General features: G+C 40.6%; 1 protein-coding gene across 1 annotated transcript in view; it reads left to right on the forward strand.

Annotated features, from left to right (window-relative positions):
* The first annotated feature begins 10772 nt into the window (after positions 1 to 10772).
* LOC126426646 (uncharacterized) overlaps positions 10773 to 18047 on the forward strand; it is a 144097-nt gene continuing 136822 nt past the window's right edge. Inside the window, exons 1-2 of the mRNA XM_050088532.1 lie at positions 10773 to 10820; positions 13943 to 14005. Coding sequence (XP_049944489.1) covers positions 10773 to 10820; positions 13943 to 14005 — 111 coding nt within the window. The remainder of the gene's footprint in view (positions 10821 to 13942; positions 14006 to 18047) is intronic.

Consider the following 18047-nt stretch of genomic DNA (forward strand, 5'->3'; position numbering starts at 1 on the left):
CTACCAAACCGACAAAAGAGACTTCATTAAGACGATTAATGGTTGACTGTTAATAACGTGGAAATATTATAAAATCAGAAAATAGAAATTACTAACTTTAGTCTTGCATGATTATGAGGAAGTATATTAATTCACTTGATGACTCCCAGCCACAGAAATCTGTTTTGTTTCCACTTGACGTGGGAACTGTAAACGAAGACAGAACAGCAATAACGGGAAACATTGTGCTGTGTCAAAACGCACGGGTTATGTTCGCCCTTACTAGTGTTGAGCATCCTACTCGATAACTTAATAATATCTGGTGGTTACTGTAAATACACGTGTATGATGTATTAAGAGAAAAATATGTTGTAGATGAGCCGCGAACGTCGGCGAAAAAAAAGGTGGTGAGCGCGCGCGACTTCAGCGATGCAACAACACGCCTTCGCTGAGTCCAGAGATGCCTGAGCGACGCGCAGTAGCTGGCCGCTGTCGTAGAGAACCGACAGCAGCAACGAATAATTAATTAATTGTCAAAAGTTGGCGTGGCGCTGCGTGTTTGTTCATTTTAAATGGTTCCTATCATGGAGGTAAGAATAGAGGGAGACGCCGTGACGTCCCAGCTGCGAAGCTATGTGAAGCCGAGGGTAGCCATCTCAATCCGACCAAAACATTGGTGCTGTAAGCTTGTGTGCATCGGCTTGTCGCTCGCTTTTGGAAGGATTTTGCGCTATTATCATGACTTGTGTGGTGTTCGGATGTACGAATCGTTCTGATTGTGATGCGAAATCGAAGGGAATAACATTTCATGTGTAAGTTGTCTCGTTAAGTGTGATTTTACAACTTCATTGTGAATGAACGTGTGCTACATCGGTACTTGTACTATAGCGTGTTTTTCTCCTGTATGATTTTAGATCTCCTAAAAATGAAAGCCGGAAAGCTCTGTGGGAGAATGCTGTGAGGAGGAAGAATTGGCGTGCGTCTAAATGGAGCACTATATGTTCTCAGCATTTCCGAGATGAGGACATAGACCGAACTTCCCTTTCAACAGTAAGGCTCCGAGAAAATGCTGTACCATCAGTTTTCCCTACACACCCAAAACAGTTGCAAAAGGTATGTTAATTCAAAGAATTAAATTCTTAGTTTTCAAGTTCACGTTTCAGTATAATACGTACGTATCGTCGATAATCGAAGTGTTGAGTAACTCACTTTGTCTTCATCATGTACCAAATTAAAAGCTAACACTACATTAACTGGCGTAAAGTATAGGCCTAAACAGGACCCTGTGTAGATTTGCCATTCTATGTACCGTATTTCAGTAAATATTGGTGGTAATGAACAGTGTTTCCCAGTAGTGTAACGTAACTGAAATGTCCCAGTACGTATTACAAACAAGATGTATTTATGGGGCTTTGGAGGGAGGGTATAGCTAACTTGGTTTTCAGTTTCTATTACTTAGTTTGTGATACACGTTTATTACTGAATTAACAAAATTGTATCGTTTACATTGAAAACTAGCTATTCGTAATATTACATTAAAAACTATTTTTAATCAGAAGAAACGCGGAATTTCGCCTTTACGAGATTTTATTTTAAACAAAAACTTTGAAACAACCAATCTGATGACGTTACATGCGTATGTGGTGCAATTAGCGACTGTAATACACGCAGCGCTGTAGCACACTGGCAATGTTTTGGTCAGATTGTCATGGCGGCGAGCCACGCCCCCATGGCTTCATAACGTAGTACGGCTGGGATACGTAGCGCCATCTCCCATTATTCTTACCTCCATGGTTCCTATGGTATGACATAAATAGTTAGTTTCGATGTAGACTTCTCACCGACTAACAAGGGGAGGCCGCCAATTGTGAAATCCAGATTCGATTCATACTGCGCATAATAAAAGCTCATGGCCAGAGGTGTAATGTGGCAAAGCACCAAGATGCACTTCTCAGCCGTTGTCGAGAAAATCGACAGTTAAAAGAAACCGTTGCGGTGAAATACTCTCTACGATTATTAATTCCCTACAGCGTCGTGGTGCTGCGGTATATAATGAATTGCTGCCCGCATCTCGTGGTCGTGCGGTAGCGTTCTCGCTTCCCACGCCCGGGTTCCCGGGTTCGATTCCCGGCGGGGTCAGGGATTTTGTCTGCCTCGTGATGGCTGGGTGTTGTGTGATGTCCTTAGGTCAGTTAGGTTTAAGTAGTTCTAAGTTCTAGGGGACTGATGACCATAGATGTTAAGTCCCATAGTGCTCAGAGCCATTTGAAACATTTTTGAATGAATTGCTTATGCATGTTGGTGAAGGCGGATCGGTCTCCAATTGTACCGCCTCCATTTTTCCGTTTTTTTTAACAGCGTGTACCAAAGCTCTCCCGTCCGCACCGATTTTCGACAATGTTATAAGTTGTGCTAGGGACCGCATCTACCTCCTTTCGCAGTTAGCAGGCAACTACGCTGTTATGCGGCGGCTCGTTTCGGCCCATTCAACATCTGTCCTTCAAGTGTAACGAGCGAGTAACGGCGTTTATATTTCATACCTGCCACAGCAAATTTGTGTTCGTGGGGTCTCTATTCTAATTCGAACGTTTGACTTACGCTATACGTATTCGTTTCGGAATATCGTTTCTACGTCTTCCTTTAACTATACGTGGTTAACGTTATGAAGACAATTAATGACATTTGTGAAATACAACTTTGTTTGCGGAAAACATAATGATGTTCAAAGTCGCCAGTTTTTCCACGACAAACGACTTTCAACAACTTATTTTTATATGCATAATTGTTGCAACTGATTGCCGGGAATTATATAATCAGTAATTTATTAATAGTATATATATATATATATATATATATATATATATATATATATATATATATATATATATATATCGCGAGATTCGATCCGGCGACCTTTGGATTACGAACCCGAGCGCTTACCGCTGCACCACGAAGCTGGAGAAAATTATTAATCGTAGACAGTATTTCACCCCCGGTTTCTTTTAACTGTCGATTTTCTCGACAACGGCTGAGAAGTGCATCTTGGTGCTTTGCCACATTACACCTCTGGCCATGAGCTTTTATTATGCGCAGTATGAATCGAATCTGAATTTCACATTTGGCGGCCTCCCCTTGTAAGTGGATATATCGCTGTGCGTCTAGGTCTGATAGTAGAGCGATCCAATGCGTGGTGTAGTGAGGCACCGCAGCTGGCGGTTAAGGCTCGGGAGAGGGACAGGAGTTTGGATTGGTAGTACCAGTATTTTAATTTGGGTACACTTCTCGGAGGCAGCGTGGTTATTTAGTCTGTTAGGCCCCTGCTCATATATGTGGCTGTGACAGTTGTTTCCTCCCAATGCTGAGCAACGAATTATTAAGAAGGGTAGTAGGAGTAATCCATCGAACTACAGACCTATATCATTGACGTCGGTTTGCAGTAGGGTTTTGGAGCATATACTGTATTCAAACATTATGAATCATCTCGAAGGGAACGATCTACTGATATGTAATCAGCACGGTTTCAGAAAACATCGTTCTTGTGCAACGCAGCTAGCTCTTTATTCGCACGAAGTAATGGCCGCTATCGACAGGGCATCTTAAGTTGATTCCGTATTTCAAGATTTCCGGAAAGCTTTTGACACCGTTCCTTACAAGCGACTTCTAATCAAGCTGCGGGCCTATGGGGTATCGTCTCAGTTGTGCGACTGGATTCGTGATTTCCTGTCAGGAAGGTCGCAGTTCGTAGTAATAGACGGCAAATCGTCGAGTAAAATTGAAGTGATATCAGATGTTCCCCAGGGAAGCGTCCTGGGACCTCTGCTGTTCCTGATCTATATAAATGACCTGGATGACAATCTGAGCAGTTCTCTTAGGTTGTTCGCAGATGATGCTGTAATTTACCGTCTGGTAAGGTCATCCGAAGACTAGTATCAGTTGCAAAGCGATTTAGAAAAGATTGCTGTATGGTGTGGCAGGTGACGCTAAATAACGAAAAGTGTGAGGTGATCCACACGATTTCCAAAAGAAATCCGTTGGAATTCGGTTACTCGATAAATAGTACAATTCTCAAGGCTGTCAATTCAACTAAGTACCTGGGTGTTAAAATTACGAACAACTTCAGTTGGAAAGACCACATAGATAATATTGTGGGGAAGGCGAGCCAAAGGTTGCGTTTCATTGGCAGGAAGATGCAACAAGTCCAGTAAAGAGACAGCTTACACTATACTCGTTCGTCCTTTGTTAGAATATTGCTGCGCGGTGTGGGATCCTTACCAGGTGGGATTGACGGAGGACATCGAAAGGCTGCAAAAAAGGGCAGCTCGTTTTGTATTATCACGTAATAGGGGAGAGAGTGTGGCAGATATGATACGCGAGTTGGACGGAAGTCATTAAAGCAAAGACGTTTTTCATCGCGGCGAGATCTATTTACGAAATTTCAGTCACCAACTTTCTCTTCCGAATGCGATAATATTTTGTTGAGTCCAACCTACATAGGTAGGAATGATCATCAAAGTAAAATAAGAGAAATCAGAGCTCGAACAGAAAAGTTTAGGTGTTCGTTTCTCCTGCGCGCTGTTCAGGAGTGGAATGGTATAGAGATAGCATGATTGTGGTTCGATGAACCCTCTGCCAAGCACTTAAATGTGAATTGCAGAGTAATCATGTAGATGTAGATATAGATACAGATATTCTGTGGCTGGTGACACACTGACTGGTTTTTGCGATTTTAGGTGCACGAGCTATCAATTGATTGTCGTCTTGTGGACAGTTTCGATCGTAAAGTTTGCTGTGGTAAATCTCGCGTGAGCCTGGTTAGAAAGAGAAGTATTGTAGGTGCTGAGCTGTAGCGAATCGGTGGAACCGATATCCTGTCCGTGTTGTACGATTAGTGGTCGCGGCTCGCTCAGAGGTAATTGGGTTCTAAGCCGTTTTGTTGAAGTGGGGGTGTGTGTCGAGAAGGGAAAGCCTCGAACACATGTATGTAGTTGTCGTTTAAATACCACTATTTTACAGCGGACCGAGAATTGGCTCGAATAATTACGAACTATTTCACTATATCGTGATAGAGTGCACCAGTAGTTGAGTGGATAAGCGACGAGAAATAAAGGAACCATTTTACGAGCAGCACGCAGCTAAACAAAAACTTGATTAGCCAAAGCGACGAGTGGCCCAATTCAAGTAGGGAACTTAGCGGGTCGCGTATTGTCAACGCCTGAAGAGGTTCAAAATTGTTTTAAATTGTCACTTAGGGTTAGATTTAAAGTGGCAGAAGCAGATGTGGTTTTTGTTTAATTTTTTTATTACTGAATTTCCGTGTTGTGGGGTGTAGTCTTTTATGGCACTCACTCATTTACGTGAATGAGATTGTATTGAAACACCTAGAGAAAATAAATTCAAGTTTTCTTGGGGTAACATAAACCTTACGTGTATTTAATTAGTATCTGGTGTATATTATATATTACGAGAAAAGGAAAGGGTGAATTCCAGAGATCTTAATACCGCGTTGCAGGACACAAGTATATGCTAGTATTTGTAAGTTTGCCTAATCAAAAGTTCTTTGATTGCGTTGAATCACGATAAACCTACAGAGGGTAGATATTCTAAAAAGTTAAAACGATTTCATTGATGGAAAGAATGTCTAAGTAAATGCAAGTAGAATTGAAGTTGTAATTTATTACGGAAAGGCCAACGATTACACCAAGGACAAAGATTATTAAATCTGTGAAGTACGTGACGTCTACTATTTACATAGCAACGCTGGGCTAAGTGGAAAGAGATTTAGTGGAAGCATAAACTATTTCAATTCTTATCAATATTGGTGGAAGCGTCTTAATACAAACTGATCATAACACGACGGCATATGGAATAGGAATTTGGTAAGTACTTAAAAAGTTACGAGTCTTCTCCAGAGGTAATGTACTGCGTTGTGAGAATTTCGTTGTGTGGCAGAACAATTGCAAGCTATTTGCTGCGTTTATCTCGACGTAATATAAACAGGTACTGTATTTAAATTGATTTGATGCTTGGATTCGACCAGTAGCTTAGATAACGAGAGTCTCAGTGGTTGAGATTGCCGCAGTAGTAATGATAGATACTAAGGGTGATATATCCTCAGTTTGTTCCGTGAGAGTGCGATTACGGTGCGAACTAGACCTGAGTAGTCGCCAGGCGCTCTACTACGACTGGAATCTTCTAAAATCAGATAGTGATCCACAGTCATAACATATACTGTGAAATTAAAAACTGTACCTAATTAAAGCTGTAGTGGTCGATTGGTTCGCCCAAGTATTTTGCGCCTCAGCAAGCCATACATTAACGGTATAGCGACGTTGGTACAGTACGACCTATTGTCGTTGTATAAGTTCGATCTTGGGTACCGCCAGTCGGCGCGTTACAACATACAGGAATACGCGGGTCAAATGGGGAGTGCCCCCCTCCCCGCAACAGCCTGTGTAACTCAGATTGTTCTGCGCATGCGCGAAACTGGCATCTTGGGCGCGCAAAAAAAAAATTTCCCGGTGGCATTTGCCTGCTTGGAACTTGCTGCTACTGCTCATACAGCATGAGCAAAGAGCCACGGTACAAGTAGCCAGAAGCAGGAGAAGGCACTGCTCGTACGCGAATTCTGCTTTGCGCACGAGCCCGCTGGCAACTGCTCAAAGGAACCTGCACCATCTCCAGGTAACGAATAAGTGATTAGAGATTAAAAACATAGATGATGGAAAGAGGAATCTTTATTTTGGAACTAAATTAATAATTCAGCATTTATATTATTATTTCGACGAGTGAAGGAGTTTGCGAAAAAATCTTGTGATGATGCCTTTGTAGCTACGCGTAGTACCCTGGGTTTAGTGTTTTGGGCGCACTTGAACTCGATTTTATTCATAATTAACTATTCACGCCTTTGGTGATGATTTGTGATCGCATAAGAATTTCCTACGTACTTGTTTCAGGAATTGTTTATCACAATGTGTTCTGTTCAAAGCGTTTGTAAATTATCGAATTGCGATCGTGGGTAATTGACTTTTTAGCAAGTATTTTAGAACTTGTGCTGTTCACAATGTATGAAAAATGAGAGGGCGACTTGTATGTATACCGTGTTGTCATCTGATTGCTATTTCCGTCTGTTGGATAAAATCGCTACCTGTGTATGCCTCTTCGGTGGAAGTCAATGTTAAATACTGTACATTCAATATATTACAGTATGGTTGTTTTGAGTTACTGTCACTATGTGATGTAGTGATGTTTATGAAGGTAGCCGTTGCACTAACAAATGGTTCAAATGGCTCTGAGCACTATGCGACTTAACTTCTGAGGTCATCAGTCGCCTAGAACTTAGAACTAATTAAACCTAACCAACCTAAGGACACCACACACATTCATGCCCGAGGCTGGATTCGAACCTGCGACCGTAGCGGTCGCTCGGCTCCAGACTGTAGCGCCTACAACCGCACGGCCACTCGAGCCGGCCTTGCACAAACAATTCAAGCGTCTGTCATTAGTACATTATGCCAGGATTATGTTGAGATGAATGGCAATACTGTGGAATGTATTCATCCTGCTGCAATTACTGTGGCTGTGAACTTTCAGTATGCTTTCATTATTCGCCCTACCCCATAATTCAGTAAATCATGTGTTGACAGCAGTCTGCGGTAGCTTACGGTTTTTAATGTAGTATCATGTGAGAACAGCTTTGTGGAAGGATGTGAAAAAATGTAATTCCTCCAGGAAGCACTACTGAGTAAGCGCAATTTTCACTGCCAAAAAGCATCACACAACCTCAGAGCTCAACAGAAGGTTCACTGTGAGTCCAGTAAAGAGGAAGTCACTTCGCCAAATCAGCTTTCTTAGTGGAATTAATCAGTGTTAAATATTTATGACGATCAAGTATGATTTCTGCACAGTGCTATGTTTAGATATTATAGTATGTCTTCATTTAATGAACTGAAAGATCTCAGCATGGCAATAGTAGCTCCAATTTGGGTTCGTCACTTTGGATATGGACTAGGAATTTATAAAGAAGTAGTTGCGTTAAAATGCATATTAAATTGACCAATAAAATGTGGCGAACAATCTTTAGGGGTAGGTTTTCATTTTGTTCCCGTCAGCCTGATATTAAATGCAATTAAGAGATATGGAACGACGGGTGATTTTCTAGCTTAATTATGCCGAGTGCAGCCTGTGAGATTAAGAAATAAAAAATTATTATACTCTTACATATATTGATCACAATATGATTATAAGCCTCTTTGATTAACACTGATATTACCTTTGACCTATATTTCATAGTAACAATGGAAACCTCCGATCTTACTCGTCGGCTTTGACCCGTGACGTATGCGTGTTGTGGTGTGTGACGTCATTACGGCGCGGAGTTTGGTTTGTGATTGTGGCGTGTTTGTAGATGTCGTGGGGGTGTTTGTCGTGCCCTCTGGTGGTGTGTTCATGGTTTACGTTTGTTTAGTTTGTTGGGGTCAGTTTGCTGTTGCTCAGTGGTGAGTGCTGTGTTCGTGGTTTTGAAGCAGAATTTGTATTAGTGAGTTAACAGTTTTGTGTGATGGTTAATGTAATGGTAATTGCTGTACGTCGGGTGAGTTTGTTATTGAGTGTATTCGGTTGTGGTTTTTTGTTCAGGAATGGATATGAAAGACCGCATGAATAGTGTTCGGTTGAGGGCGATGATGGGCGAGACACCGTTAGACCTGATCAAGTTTCTACAGCTATTCGGATTAATTGCCGAAGTTGTAAAGTGCTCTCTTTGCCGTGAGGCGATGAAATTGGTTAAAGTTCCGGCCTCTCGGACCAGGGACGGGTACATGTGGTGCTGCAGGAAAGATGGCGTATGGCGTTCCATAAGGCGCGGTACCTGGTTCGAGAAGTCTAGATTGAGCATGCGTGAGATTGTGCTTGTTACGTATTATTTTTGTTATAGATCCCCACAGAGTTTTTGCGCGTTTGAGACTGGTGTGAGTGAGAGGACTGTTTTAGACTGGTATTCCTTTTGTCGTGAAGTGTGTTCGGAATTTATTAAGTACAGGGATAAGTCGGGGGGGGGGGGGGGCATGGGGTGGTTGTGGAGGTGGACGAGTCGCAGTTTGGGAAAAGGAAGTATGGGAGGGGGAAGTCTGTGGCTGGTCTTTGGGTGTGGGGGGCTGTTGTTCCGGGGGGGGGGGGGTTCCGAATGTGTTTTTAGGGTTGTGGAGGGGAGGTCGAAGGCTGAATTAGTGGGGTTAATTGAGGATTATGTAGAGCCGGGGTCCACAGTAGTTTCCGATGCTTTTTCTTCCTATAGGGGGTTGGGTGAGAGGGGATTTAATCATTTAGTAGTGAACCACAGTTTAGAGTTTAAGAATTATGATACAGGGGCTTGCACTAACACAATTGAGGGGATGTGGGGGGCGGTTAAGTCAGTTCTTGGGAGGGGGAAGAGGCGCTCTTCCAACCCTCAGTCTCATTTAGATGAGTACTGTTGGCGGAAGAGTGTCCCAGAGGGCTATTGCATTGTTCGGGTTTTTTAAAGGGCTGTGGGTAAAATGTATAGGCCGAAAGTGGTTGGTTAGAGTGGGCTGGGTAGGTGGGTGGGTGGCTGTGGTTCAGGGTGGGGTGGGTGGTTTATTTTGTTGTATAGTGTTTGTTAAGGTGGGGGGGGGGAGGGGGAGTGTGTGTGTGTTTTCTTTTTGTTGTGGAGGATCTATTTTGTTGAAGTTTTTGTTGAGTTGTAGTGTGTGATTGAGATGTTTTTTATGTTGTATTTGATTTATGTTTGTGGGTTTTTATTTTAGTTCAGTATTTTTTCGTGTGTGTGTGTGTGTGTGTGTGTTTTATATTGTATTTGGTTTATGTTTGTGGGTTTTTTATTTTGGGGTTGTGGGGGAGGGGTCGACGTTTGGGTGGGTTGGGTTTTTAGGGAAGTGTTCGATCCCAATTTATGGGATCGGGAGCTGCTGTAGATGTATGTAGGTTCAGGGAAGTGTTTGTTTGTTATGGTTTGTGGTGGTTTTTGATTTTTGTATTGGGTGTTGGGATCGGGAGATTCTGTTGAGCTATATAGGTCAAGGGAAGTGTTCGATCACAATTTATGGGATCGGGAGCTGCTGTAGTTGTATGTAGGTTAAGGGAAGTGTTTGTTTGCTTTGGTTAGTGGTGTTTTTTGAATTTTGTATTGGGGGATGGGATCGGGAGATTCTGTTGAGCTATATAGGTCAAGGGAAGTGTTCGATCCCAATTTATGGGATCGTGAGCTGTTGTAGATGTATGTAGGTTTAAGGGAAGTGTTTTTTGAGTTTTGTGTCGGGGGATGTGATCGGGAGGTTCTGTTGAGCTATATAGGTCAAGGGAAGTGTTCGATCCTAATTTATGGGATCGGGAGTTACTGTAGATCTATGTAGGTCAAGGGAAGTGTCTGATTCTGGATAAGAATGTGTTTTTTGGTATTTGGTCAGTTTCGTGATGTTGATTTTTTTCGTCGTTTTGCGTGGTTTTGTATGGCGGTCGGTGGCTACATTTGTGTATATTTAGTTTCTCCCCACCCAAAAACCCCCATTTCCCACGCTTGTCCCGTTAGTCATTAGGCTTTTTGTGAAATCTGTGTATTTCAGTGTTTATGATACGTATGCGATGTTTTTATATCCGCCATATTGGAATTGTCGTTTATGGTCGTTTCCGCCATATTTGTGACGTCATGGGTCAAAGCCTACGGGTAAGATCGGACGCTTCTGTATTTCCAATGTTTCTGTCTGCTTCCCTTTCTTTCTTTTTTTTTCTTTTTTTTTTCCCCCCTTAGAAGTGCAATCATGAACCACAAAAACGCTAACTGGACAGAGAAAGAGGAACCAGATGAGGTATGTATTAAATGTGGCTCTGTGGTAAGTGACTTTCTTGCATTTCTTGGGACTGTTTCATTAATTTTTGTATGTGATGTGGTGTTCAAATAAACCTAATTTGTGGCGTGCTGTAGTCGACTGAAATGTCCACTGTCTGTCAGCTTTGGCTTGTGACATAAGTCTTGTTCTACATAACATTGTGGCTGGGTGGGATGTTTGAAATGGATCATTTTGCAGTATATGCTGGTGCTCTCAAGTGGTGGATTTCAGTGTTTTGAAGTTTCTTTGGCATGCTACAATGTCAGTAGTCAGTGGATTGTTAGCTTATTAGATTGTTTATGAGTTATTGGAGTGGTAGTTGTCAGTGCCTACAAATTTATTTTTCAATTTGAAATTTTAGGTTGCTGTGTTATTTGTGGGAACAGGTTTGCTTTCTGTTTATAAAAACGGCATTAGCAATGGATATGACAAAGTAGCTTACGAGTAGTCTTAACATGCAACACTGGGGATGACAGAGCTACTACTATAAAATTCTTGCAGTTGTGTGGCTTGCTGGTGAAATTGATCAAGTGTCATGTTTGTGATCAATAAATGAAGTTGACTAAGTTGTTCAGTGTCAGACCAGGGGTGAAGATACGTGAAGTTTTCATCAATACAGTATTTGACAATCTATTCACATGGTTCCTGGGAAAAAAAATCATGGAAATCTGTGATACTGTTTTGATGACATATCATTTTTGTTATTGTTAGTCAATGTAGTATTGTACCAACAATGCTCATGTTGTCAGTCATACAGTTCTTGATTTCTTTTCATTTTTTGAGAGCTGTGTCCATAATTCATTAAGTATGGGGGACAGAGGGTTGCTGTTGAGATTGGTGAATCATCATTTGGGAAGGTTAAGTATGACTCAACAAGAGGAGTGTCCAGTTACTTGTTATCTGGAAAGGTAAAATTGTAGACATGAGTCCAATACAAACTTACATGAAAGTATGTGAATTTTGTTGTATGTATGAACCTTAGATTGCATTTACAATCCAAAAGATGAAATGCTGGCAATGCTTATGCTTTTCAATATAGGAGTATTATAATTACAATTAAAAATATCTTGGAATGCATTTTAGCCAGCAGATCTATAAACTAATATGTTGATATACTGATACTGTATTAATTATTTATGTCTTAATATTATCACAGAATTAAGCTGTGTACTGTGGGCTCAGTATGTGATGCATTTGTAACACATCTGGTGAGCCTATGCATTTGGCGGCTGGTAACAGAACTAATTGTAACAAAATGTCACTGTTAGCTTCTGATGGAATTAAACACTAAAGTTAATGCTAGGTCTTAGTTTTTGTCTCAGGTTCTCAAAAATGTAGCTTTTTTCAGCTTTTGGCATCCCAATATTATATGGAAAATTCCTTGTGATGCATCTGTTTTTAAAATGTCTCATCGCTTCTTCCTTGCTCAATATGGTATACCTAGACTTCTTTCTTCTAGCTGAATCAAAACAAATTTTCATGTGAGACACTTGCTCTAAATTACTCATCTTGATACGTTCTCTAGAAGTATTGAACACACAGATATATAGCATTGATAGAGAACGTCTTGTTGGAAAATTAGCCTTTTCAGTTTTTTTGTGCGCATTAACTACCCAGTCAAGTAAGTCTGCATCACGTCAAGTGCGACTTCACTTACACTGTAAATACGGGATAAGAAAAACGAGATAGTGCTAAATACCCTTCAACTCTTACCCTTTGTGCTTTGAATGTCACATTTTTTACTATTTTTATGAACTTGGTGCAAGAATTGCACTGCCCATATTCAGGGTATTCATCTTTTTGTAAGGTATTGTGCCTCTGTCACAGGCCTCCTAAAGTAGGCACTTGGAAATGGGTTATCATATCTACTCGCAGTAATGTCTTCTGTTATAATTCTTGTTTGGAATAACCACAGAGATGAGTATTATGTTGCACTTTTATCTTGTGTGCTACTTCTGTTATGTGAATGTATTTGTTTTTCACTAACTTAAAGCTGTCTAACAGTACAATGGCTATTCCAACATCTAACAAGGACTTATATCAGTAACTGATCTATAATGATGGACAAAACACAACAGCTTCTGTTAGATTTTTGTAGGAATATAGGAAGCAACTGTGTCACTTTTTCTGCAATTCAGCAACTTTAGCAACTGAACTGGGAAGTTTTCATAAAGTCCTCAAAAGACCAGTGTCTTACCTCAGGTGGAAACTATGAGGTGTGGTTAGTAATAATCATCTCTGTATGTCATATTTAGGGCCCTTCAAATCACAAATCTCACATGATGCACTCATATGCGGACATTCCCCACATATCAGCAACATTTTCAAAGTAAAAGTGGGTGCGATATCCAAGGCTAGTCCAGAGGAGCGGTCTCTTCTCTGTACCAAGCTCAGTGTGCTAACAGCTTTGAATCTGTATATTTATAGCTCTGCTGTCTTTGCCAGGAACAACATTAAAGCATGTGTTGTCAGGGAAGCAATTTACAAGCAGCATACCAGCAATAAAGCAAACACTGACATCACGAGGCACAGGCAGCCAAGACAGCAAAGTCCTGCAAAGTGAATGCCCTCAAAAGTTTTAATTATTGTTCACTTCTTGCTTGATCCATGTCATTTAAAAATTTCAAAATAAAATCATGTGACCAGTGGATGAAAAAGGAATGTTGTAATTTAATCGTTCTATGATACAGAGAATGTTGACCTTAATATTTAAAATTCCAGTTGTACTCTTTGATTTCATTACACTATAGTTATTTGAATGTGATGAAACCTGTTTCATGTAAAACATTTAATGGTAAAAAAAATAAAGATTACCAAAGTAGGAAATATGATTGAAAATAGCTGCATAGGAAGATGGCTCAAATGCAATATCCCAATACATTTTAAATTATGTCATCATTAATCATCTATATAACATTTTACTGACAATCATTGAAGTATGCCTTTCTGGCTTTGTCATCCACAATTACTGTCTCAATTATGTAGAACTAGTCATTTCTTCGTAACAAGTTCCATAATTCGACTTAAATATGTGATATTTTTATGTGTACATAGTGACTGCATAAACATAATGCTTACAGTTTGTTTTGTTGTTACTACAGGTCAATGTTTACTCATCAAGTGTGAAAATGAAACAAGACTTGGATGAGGATGTGAATCAAGAGGTAATTCTATAATTTATGTAACTGTAATTCTAAAATTTATATGACTCTGTCATTAAGTAGTGTTACATTGTGACTCAGTTATGGTGAATGTAATGGTATAGATACCTAATGTGTCTTGTCACATTAGCATAGTTTTATATTGTAAGGGATGTAAAGATGACAGTCTCTTAGCAATAGGAAAAGATAAAAAGCAGACAAAATAAAATTGCCAGCCTGTGTGTTATAGCTTCCTTACTTTGGCCATTATCAATTAAAATGACTGCCCAAATATCAAAATTCATAAACTACTTTTAGTGTTACACTTCCCAATCTAATTCCCTCAGCATCACCTGATTTAATTCAACTATATTCCATTATCCTTGTTTTACTTTTATTGATGTTCACCATATAATCTCTTTGCAAGACACTATACATTCCATTCTTCTGCTCTTCCAAGTCCCAAGCTGTCTGTGTCAGAATTACATCATTACTGCAAAGTTTTTATTTCTTATTGCAGAATGTTAACTACCATTACAAATTTCTTCTTAGTTTTATTCACAGTTTGCTTGACGTACAGAGTGAATAACATCAGGAATAGGTTACAATTCTGTCTCACTCCCTTCTCAACTACAGCTCCCATTTCATGTCCTTCGACTTGTACGGAAACCAGGTTGCAGTTAAAAGTTGAAACTCTTTTACTTTCAAAATTTGCAACAGTGTATTGAGTCCACATTGTCAAAGGCTTTCTGTAACATCAAAAGATGCTCTAAACATAGGTCTGCCTCTTTTGAGCCTGATTTCTAAAATAAGTGATAGTTTCAGTACAGCCTCACATGTAACTACATCTCTCTAGCACCCAAGCTGATACCAATTCAACCTCATGCCAGTTTTTTCCACTATTCTATCAATAATATCTTCTCTTGATGTCTTTGGTGTTATGTCACATGTGCTGGACTGCTGTAAAAATTGCTCATCAATATTTTATAAAGTTTTAGTCTTTAGTTACTTATTTTAAAGTTTGTGTTAATATTTGCTGTAAAAGTAACTTATTAGTGGATTTTTATTAATCTCAGTCTTTCTTTCTTTCTGTGTTATTGACTTAAGTGGTCTGTTATTTGTGAGTGTGCTTACACTGTTCATCCAAGTCTCATGCCTCAGTAGTGTGTTTACATTTCACAGCATGTGGTTGCAGCTGTAGCAGTTATAAGGCTAAGTACTAACAAAGTTGTTTGTGCACTGTTATACAGTTATTAAATTTAATAGTTTTCAATGGTGTTTCATGCTCTTTGTGGCAAAATAGCAATTTAATAAACTTTTGGAAACCTTCAATCACTGTGTTTAGTTTTTTCTATGCATTGAAGTCGTTTAGTAAATTTCATGTTTTAGTTTTCAACTAACGTTTGTTATTGTCTCTGGTGAAATATTTCAGTAAAATTTTCATTCTCTGTTTTAACTCCATTGAGTGTTCGAGTGGCCACTTGAATTTTTGGTTTTAGCTGACAAATTTTGTGAAGTTTTGTTGGTGTTGGTATTAGTTGTGGTTTAGTAGTAATAATAAGTTGTTGCTTTCATAGTAGAGAGAGAATTTTGAGACCGCTGTTCTAGATCTATAAACAGTTCTACTGGTGTAACTGAATGTAGGTAACATAGACATTTAGTTTTTTTAGTAACTGTAAAATTTTACCGTGAGTGGGAAGTGTGGGCTGTGTTGCAGGCTTGTGAGTAGTGGGTTACAGTGTGAGATTTGTTCAAAGTATTGTCATTGGAGGAAAGCAGTGGGGAAGCCAGTGGGCATTGTAAAGAGATCCTCTCCTGGGAATCCAGAATCTTTAGTAGAAATAAGTTGATAGAGGAGCAGGAGCATAAGATCTGTGCCCTTAAGGTGCAGTTACAATATACAAAGGAGGAACTAGATAGGTTGAGCATGGTGAAGTGTGCTGGTGAATGGGAACAGGCAGTTGGCAAGAGGGCAGCTAGGAGGAAGAGCTATTCAGACAGTTGTACTTTGCATATATGCAATAGATTTGATCAACTGTCAGAGTTGAGTGGAGTGGAGCCTCTTATAGCTGTAGGTGTGGGAAACATGCAGCAGTCCTCAGCAGTGAGGAGGCCTAAGTCAACAGCAAAGTCTAACAGAAAGGAGGAGGCTATGCTGCTAAGCAGTTTACATGGTAGAGGTATGGGCCACCAGTTGCAGGAAGTGTTGGGGAGTGAGTGCCAGGTCACCAGCAGCCAAGTTCAGGGTTGGCTCAGGTGACTGACAGCATAGGGGAGTTGGGATAATGGAAGTGTGCAATTCCACCCCTCTGCTTTGACCAATGTCACCAATATGGCGGAAATGACCATTCACAACAACTCCCATACTGCTCCTATGATGTCATCACGCTAACATGACAACAAACATGAAAATAGATCAAAAAACCACCAAACAGATATTCCTCCAAAAATATAATGAAACTAACGGACAAGCAGGGGAAATTGGGGGTTTTTGGGTGGGGACAAACTAAATATAAATACGTGCCACTACACCAAATGACAAACAACACTAAAATAACAAGACCCCAAAACCTTCCCAAATTTCACTACACACAAAAATCCACTGGTATCGATCACTTCCCTTGACGTATATAGGTCAACAGAAACAACCAACACCACACTATAAATCTCAAAACTTTCACCACTACACATAATCCTACCACAAAAAAACCCCCAGAAAATCAAAACTGGAATCGAACACTTCCCTTGACCCATATAAGTCAACAGCAACTAACGATACCAAACCAGCCATAGGCACAACCACATTTCACAATAAAACGCTTCCCTAAAGTCATAAGTCAACAGCAAGGCAAAATACCAGATCACCAATGCAAACAACCAAACAGCTCACATACACCCCACCAACCATCAAACAAACAAACAAAAAGAAAAAAACATTAACTCACCACTAAAAAGCTCTGGTGCAGCCATCTAGGTCAGTCACCACAATCACACCCAGCCGCCCCCCCCCCCCCCCCCCCCCTCCAACACGCGCGCACACACACAAACAAAAACATACAAACCAACAAAAATACCACAACCAAATGAAACTCCCACCCCACCCACAACCCGCCCCCGAAATAAAAGACCCATAAACCAAGAAAAACCAAAAACAAAAAAAATATCACAATCACACTCTAAAACTCAACAAGAACGGTAACAAAAAAAGTTCTCTACACAAAGTAAAACAAATAACACCCCCCCCCCTACATCCCTCTACAAGCTTCACTAAGAAACCCCCCCTCCCCCAAGCCACAGCCCCCTCCCCCCCACCCCCACCCCCAGCCAACACCTAACTGACCCACAACCTTTGGCCTATACATCCTACTAACCACCCTTAAAAAAAAAAACTAAAAGTAGAATAGCCCTCAGGTATGCTCTTCTGCCAACAGTACTCTTCTAGATGAGACTGAAGGTTAGGAGAGCACCTCTTCCCCTCCCAATCACTGACTTAACCGACACCCAAAACCCCTCTATAGTATTGGTACAGGCCCCCGTCTCATAATTCTTAAACTCAACTTTGTGGTTCACTACTAAATGATTGTACCCCTGCTGACCCAACCCCCCTATAAGAAGAAAAACCATCTGAAACTATAGTGGTAACCTCAATCAGTCTCACAAATTTCCTTTTTGTCAGGCCCTCCACAACCCTAAATCCACATTCTGAAAATCCCCCACCCCCACCCCCCCACCCCCGATACTACAGCCCCCACACCCATAAACCGACCAGAGACTTACCCCTCCCATACTTTTTCTTCCCATACTTCTTCACAGACTTACCCCTCCCATACTTTTTCTTCTCATCAATCTCGACATCAACACCACCAGGCCCACCCAACCTACCCCTGTACTTAATATATTCAGAACACACCTCGTGACAATAAGAATACCAATCAAGCACCGTTCTCTCACTCACACCCACCTCATGCGCACAGAAACTGTGAGAGGATTTATAACAAAAATAAGTCATTAATACAATTTCTCTCATGACAAACCTAGACTTCTCGAATCAGGAACCTCGCCTAAT

Source organism: Schistocerca serialis, chromosome 11 (genome assembly GCF_023864345.2).
Source record: "Schistocerca serialis cubense isolate TAMUIC-IGC-003099 chromosome 11, iqSchSeri2.2, whole genome shotgun sequence".
NCBI classification, from domain to species: Eukaryota; Metazoa; Arthropoda; class Insecta; order Orthoptera; family Acrididae; genus Schistocerca; species Schistocerca serialis.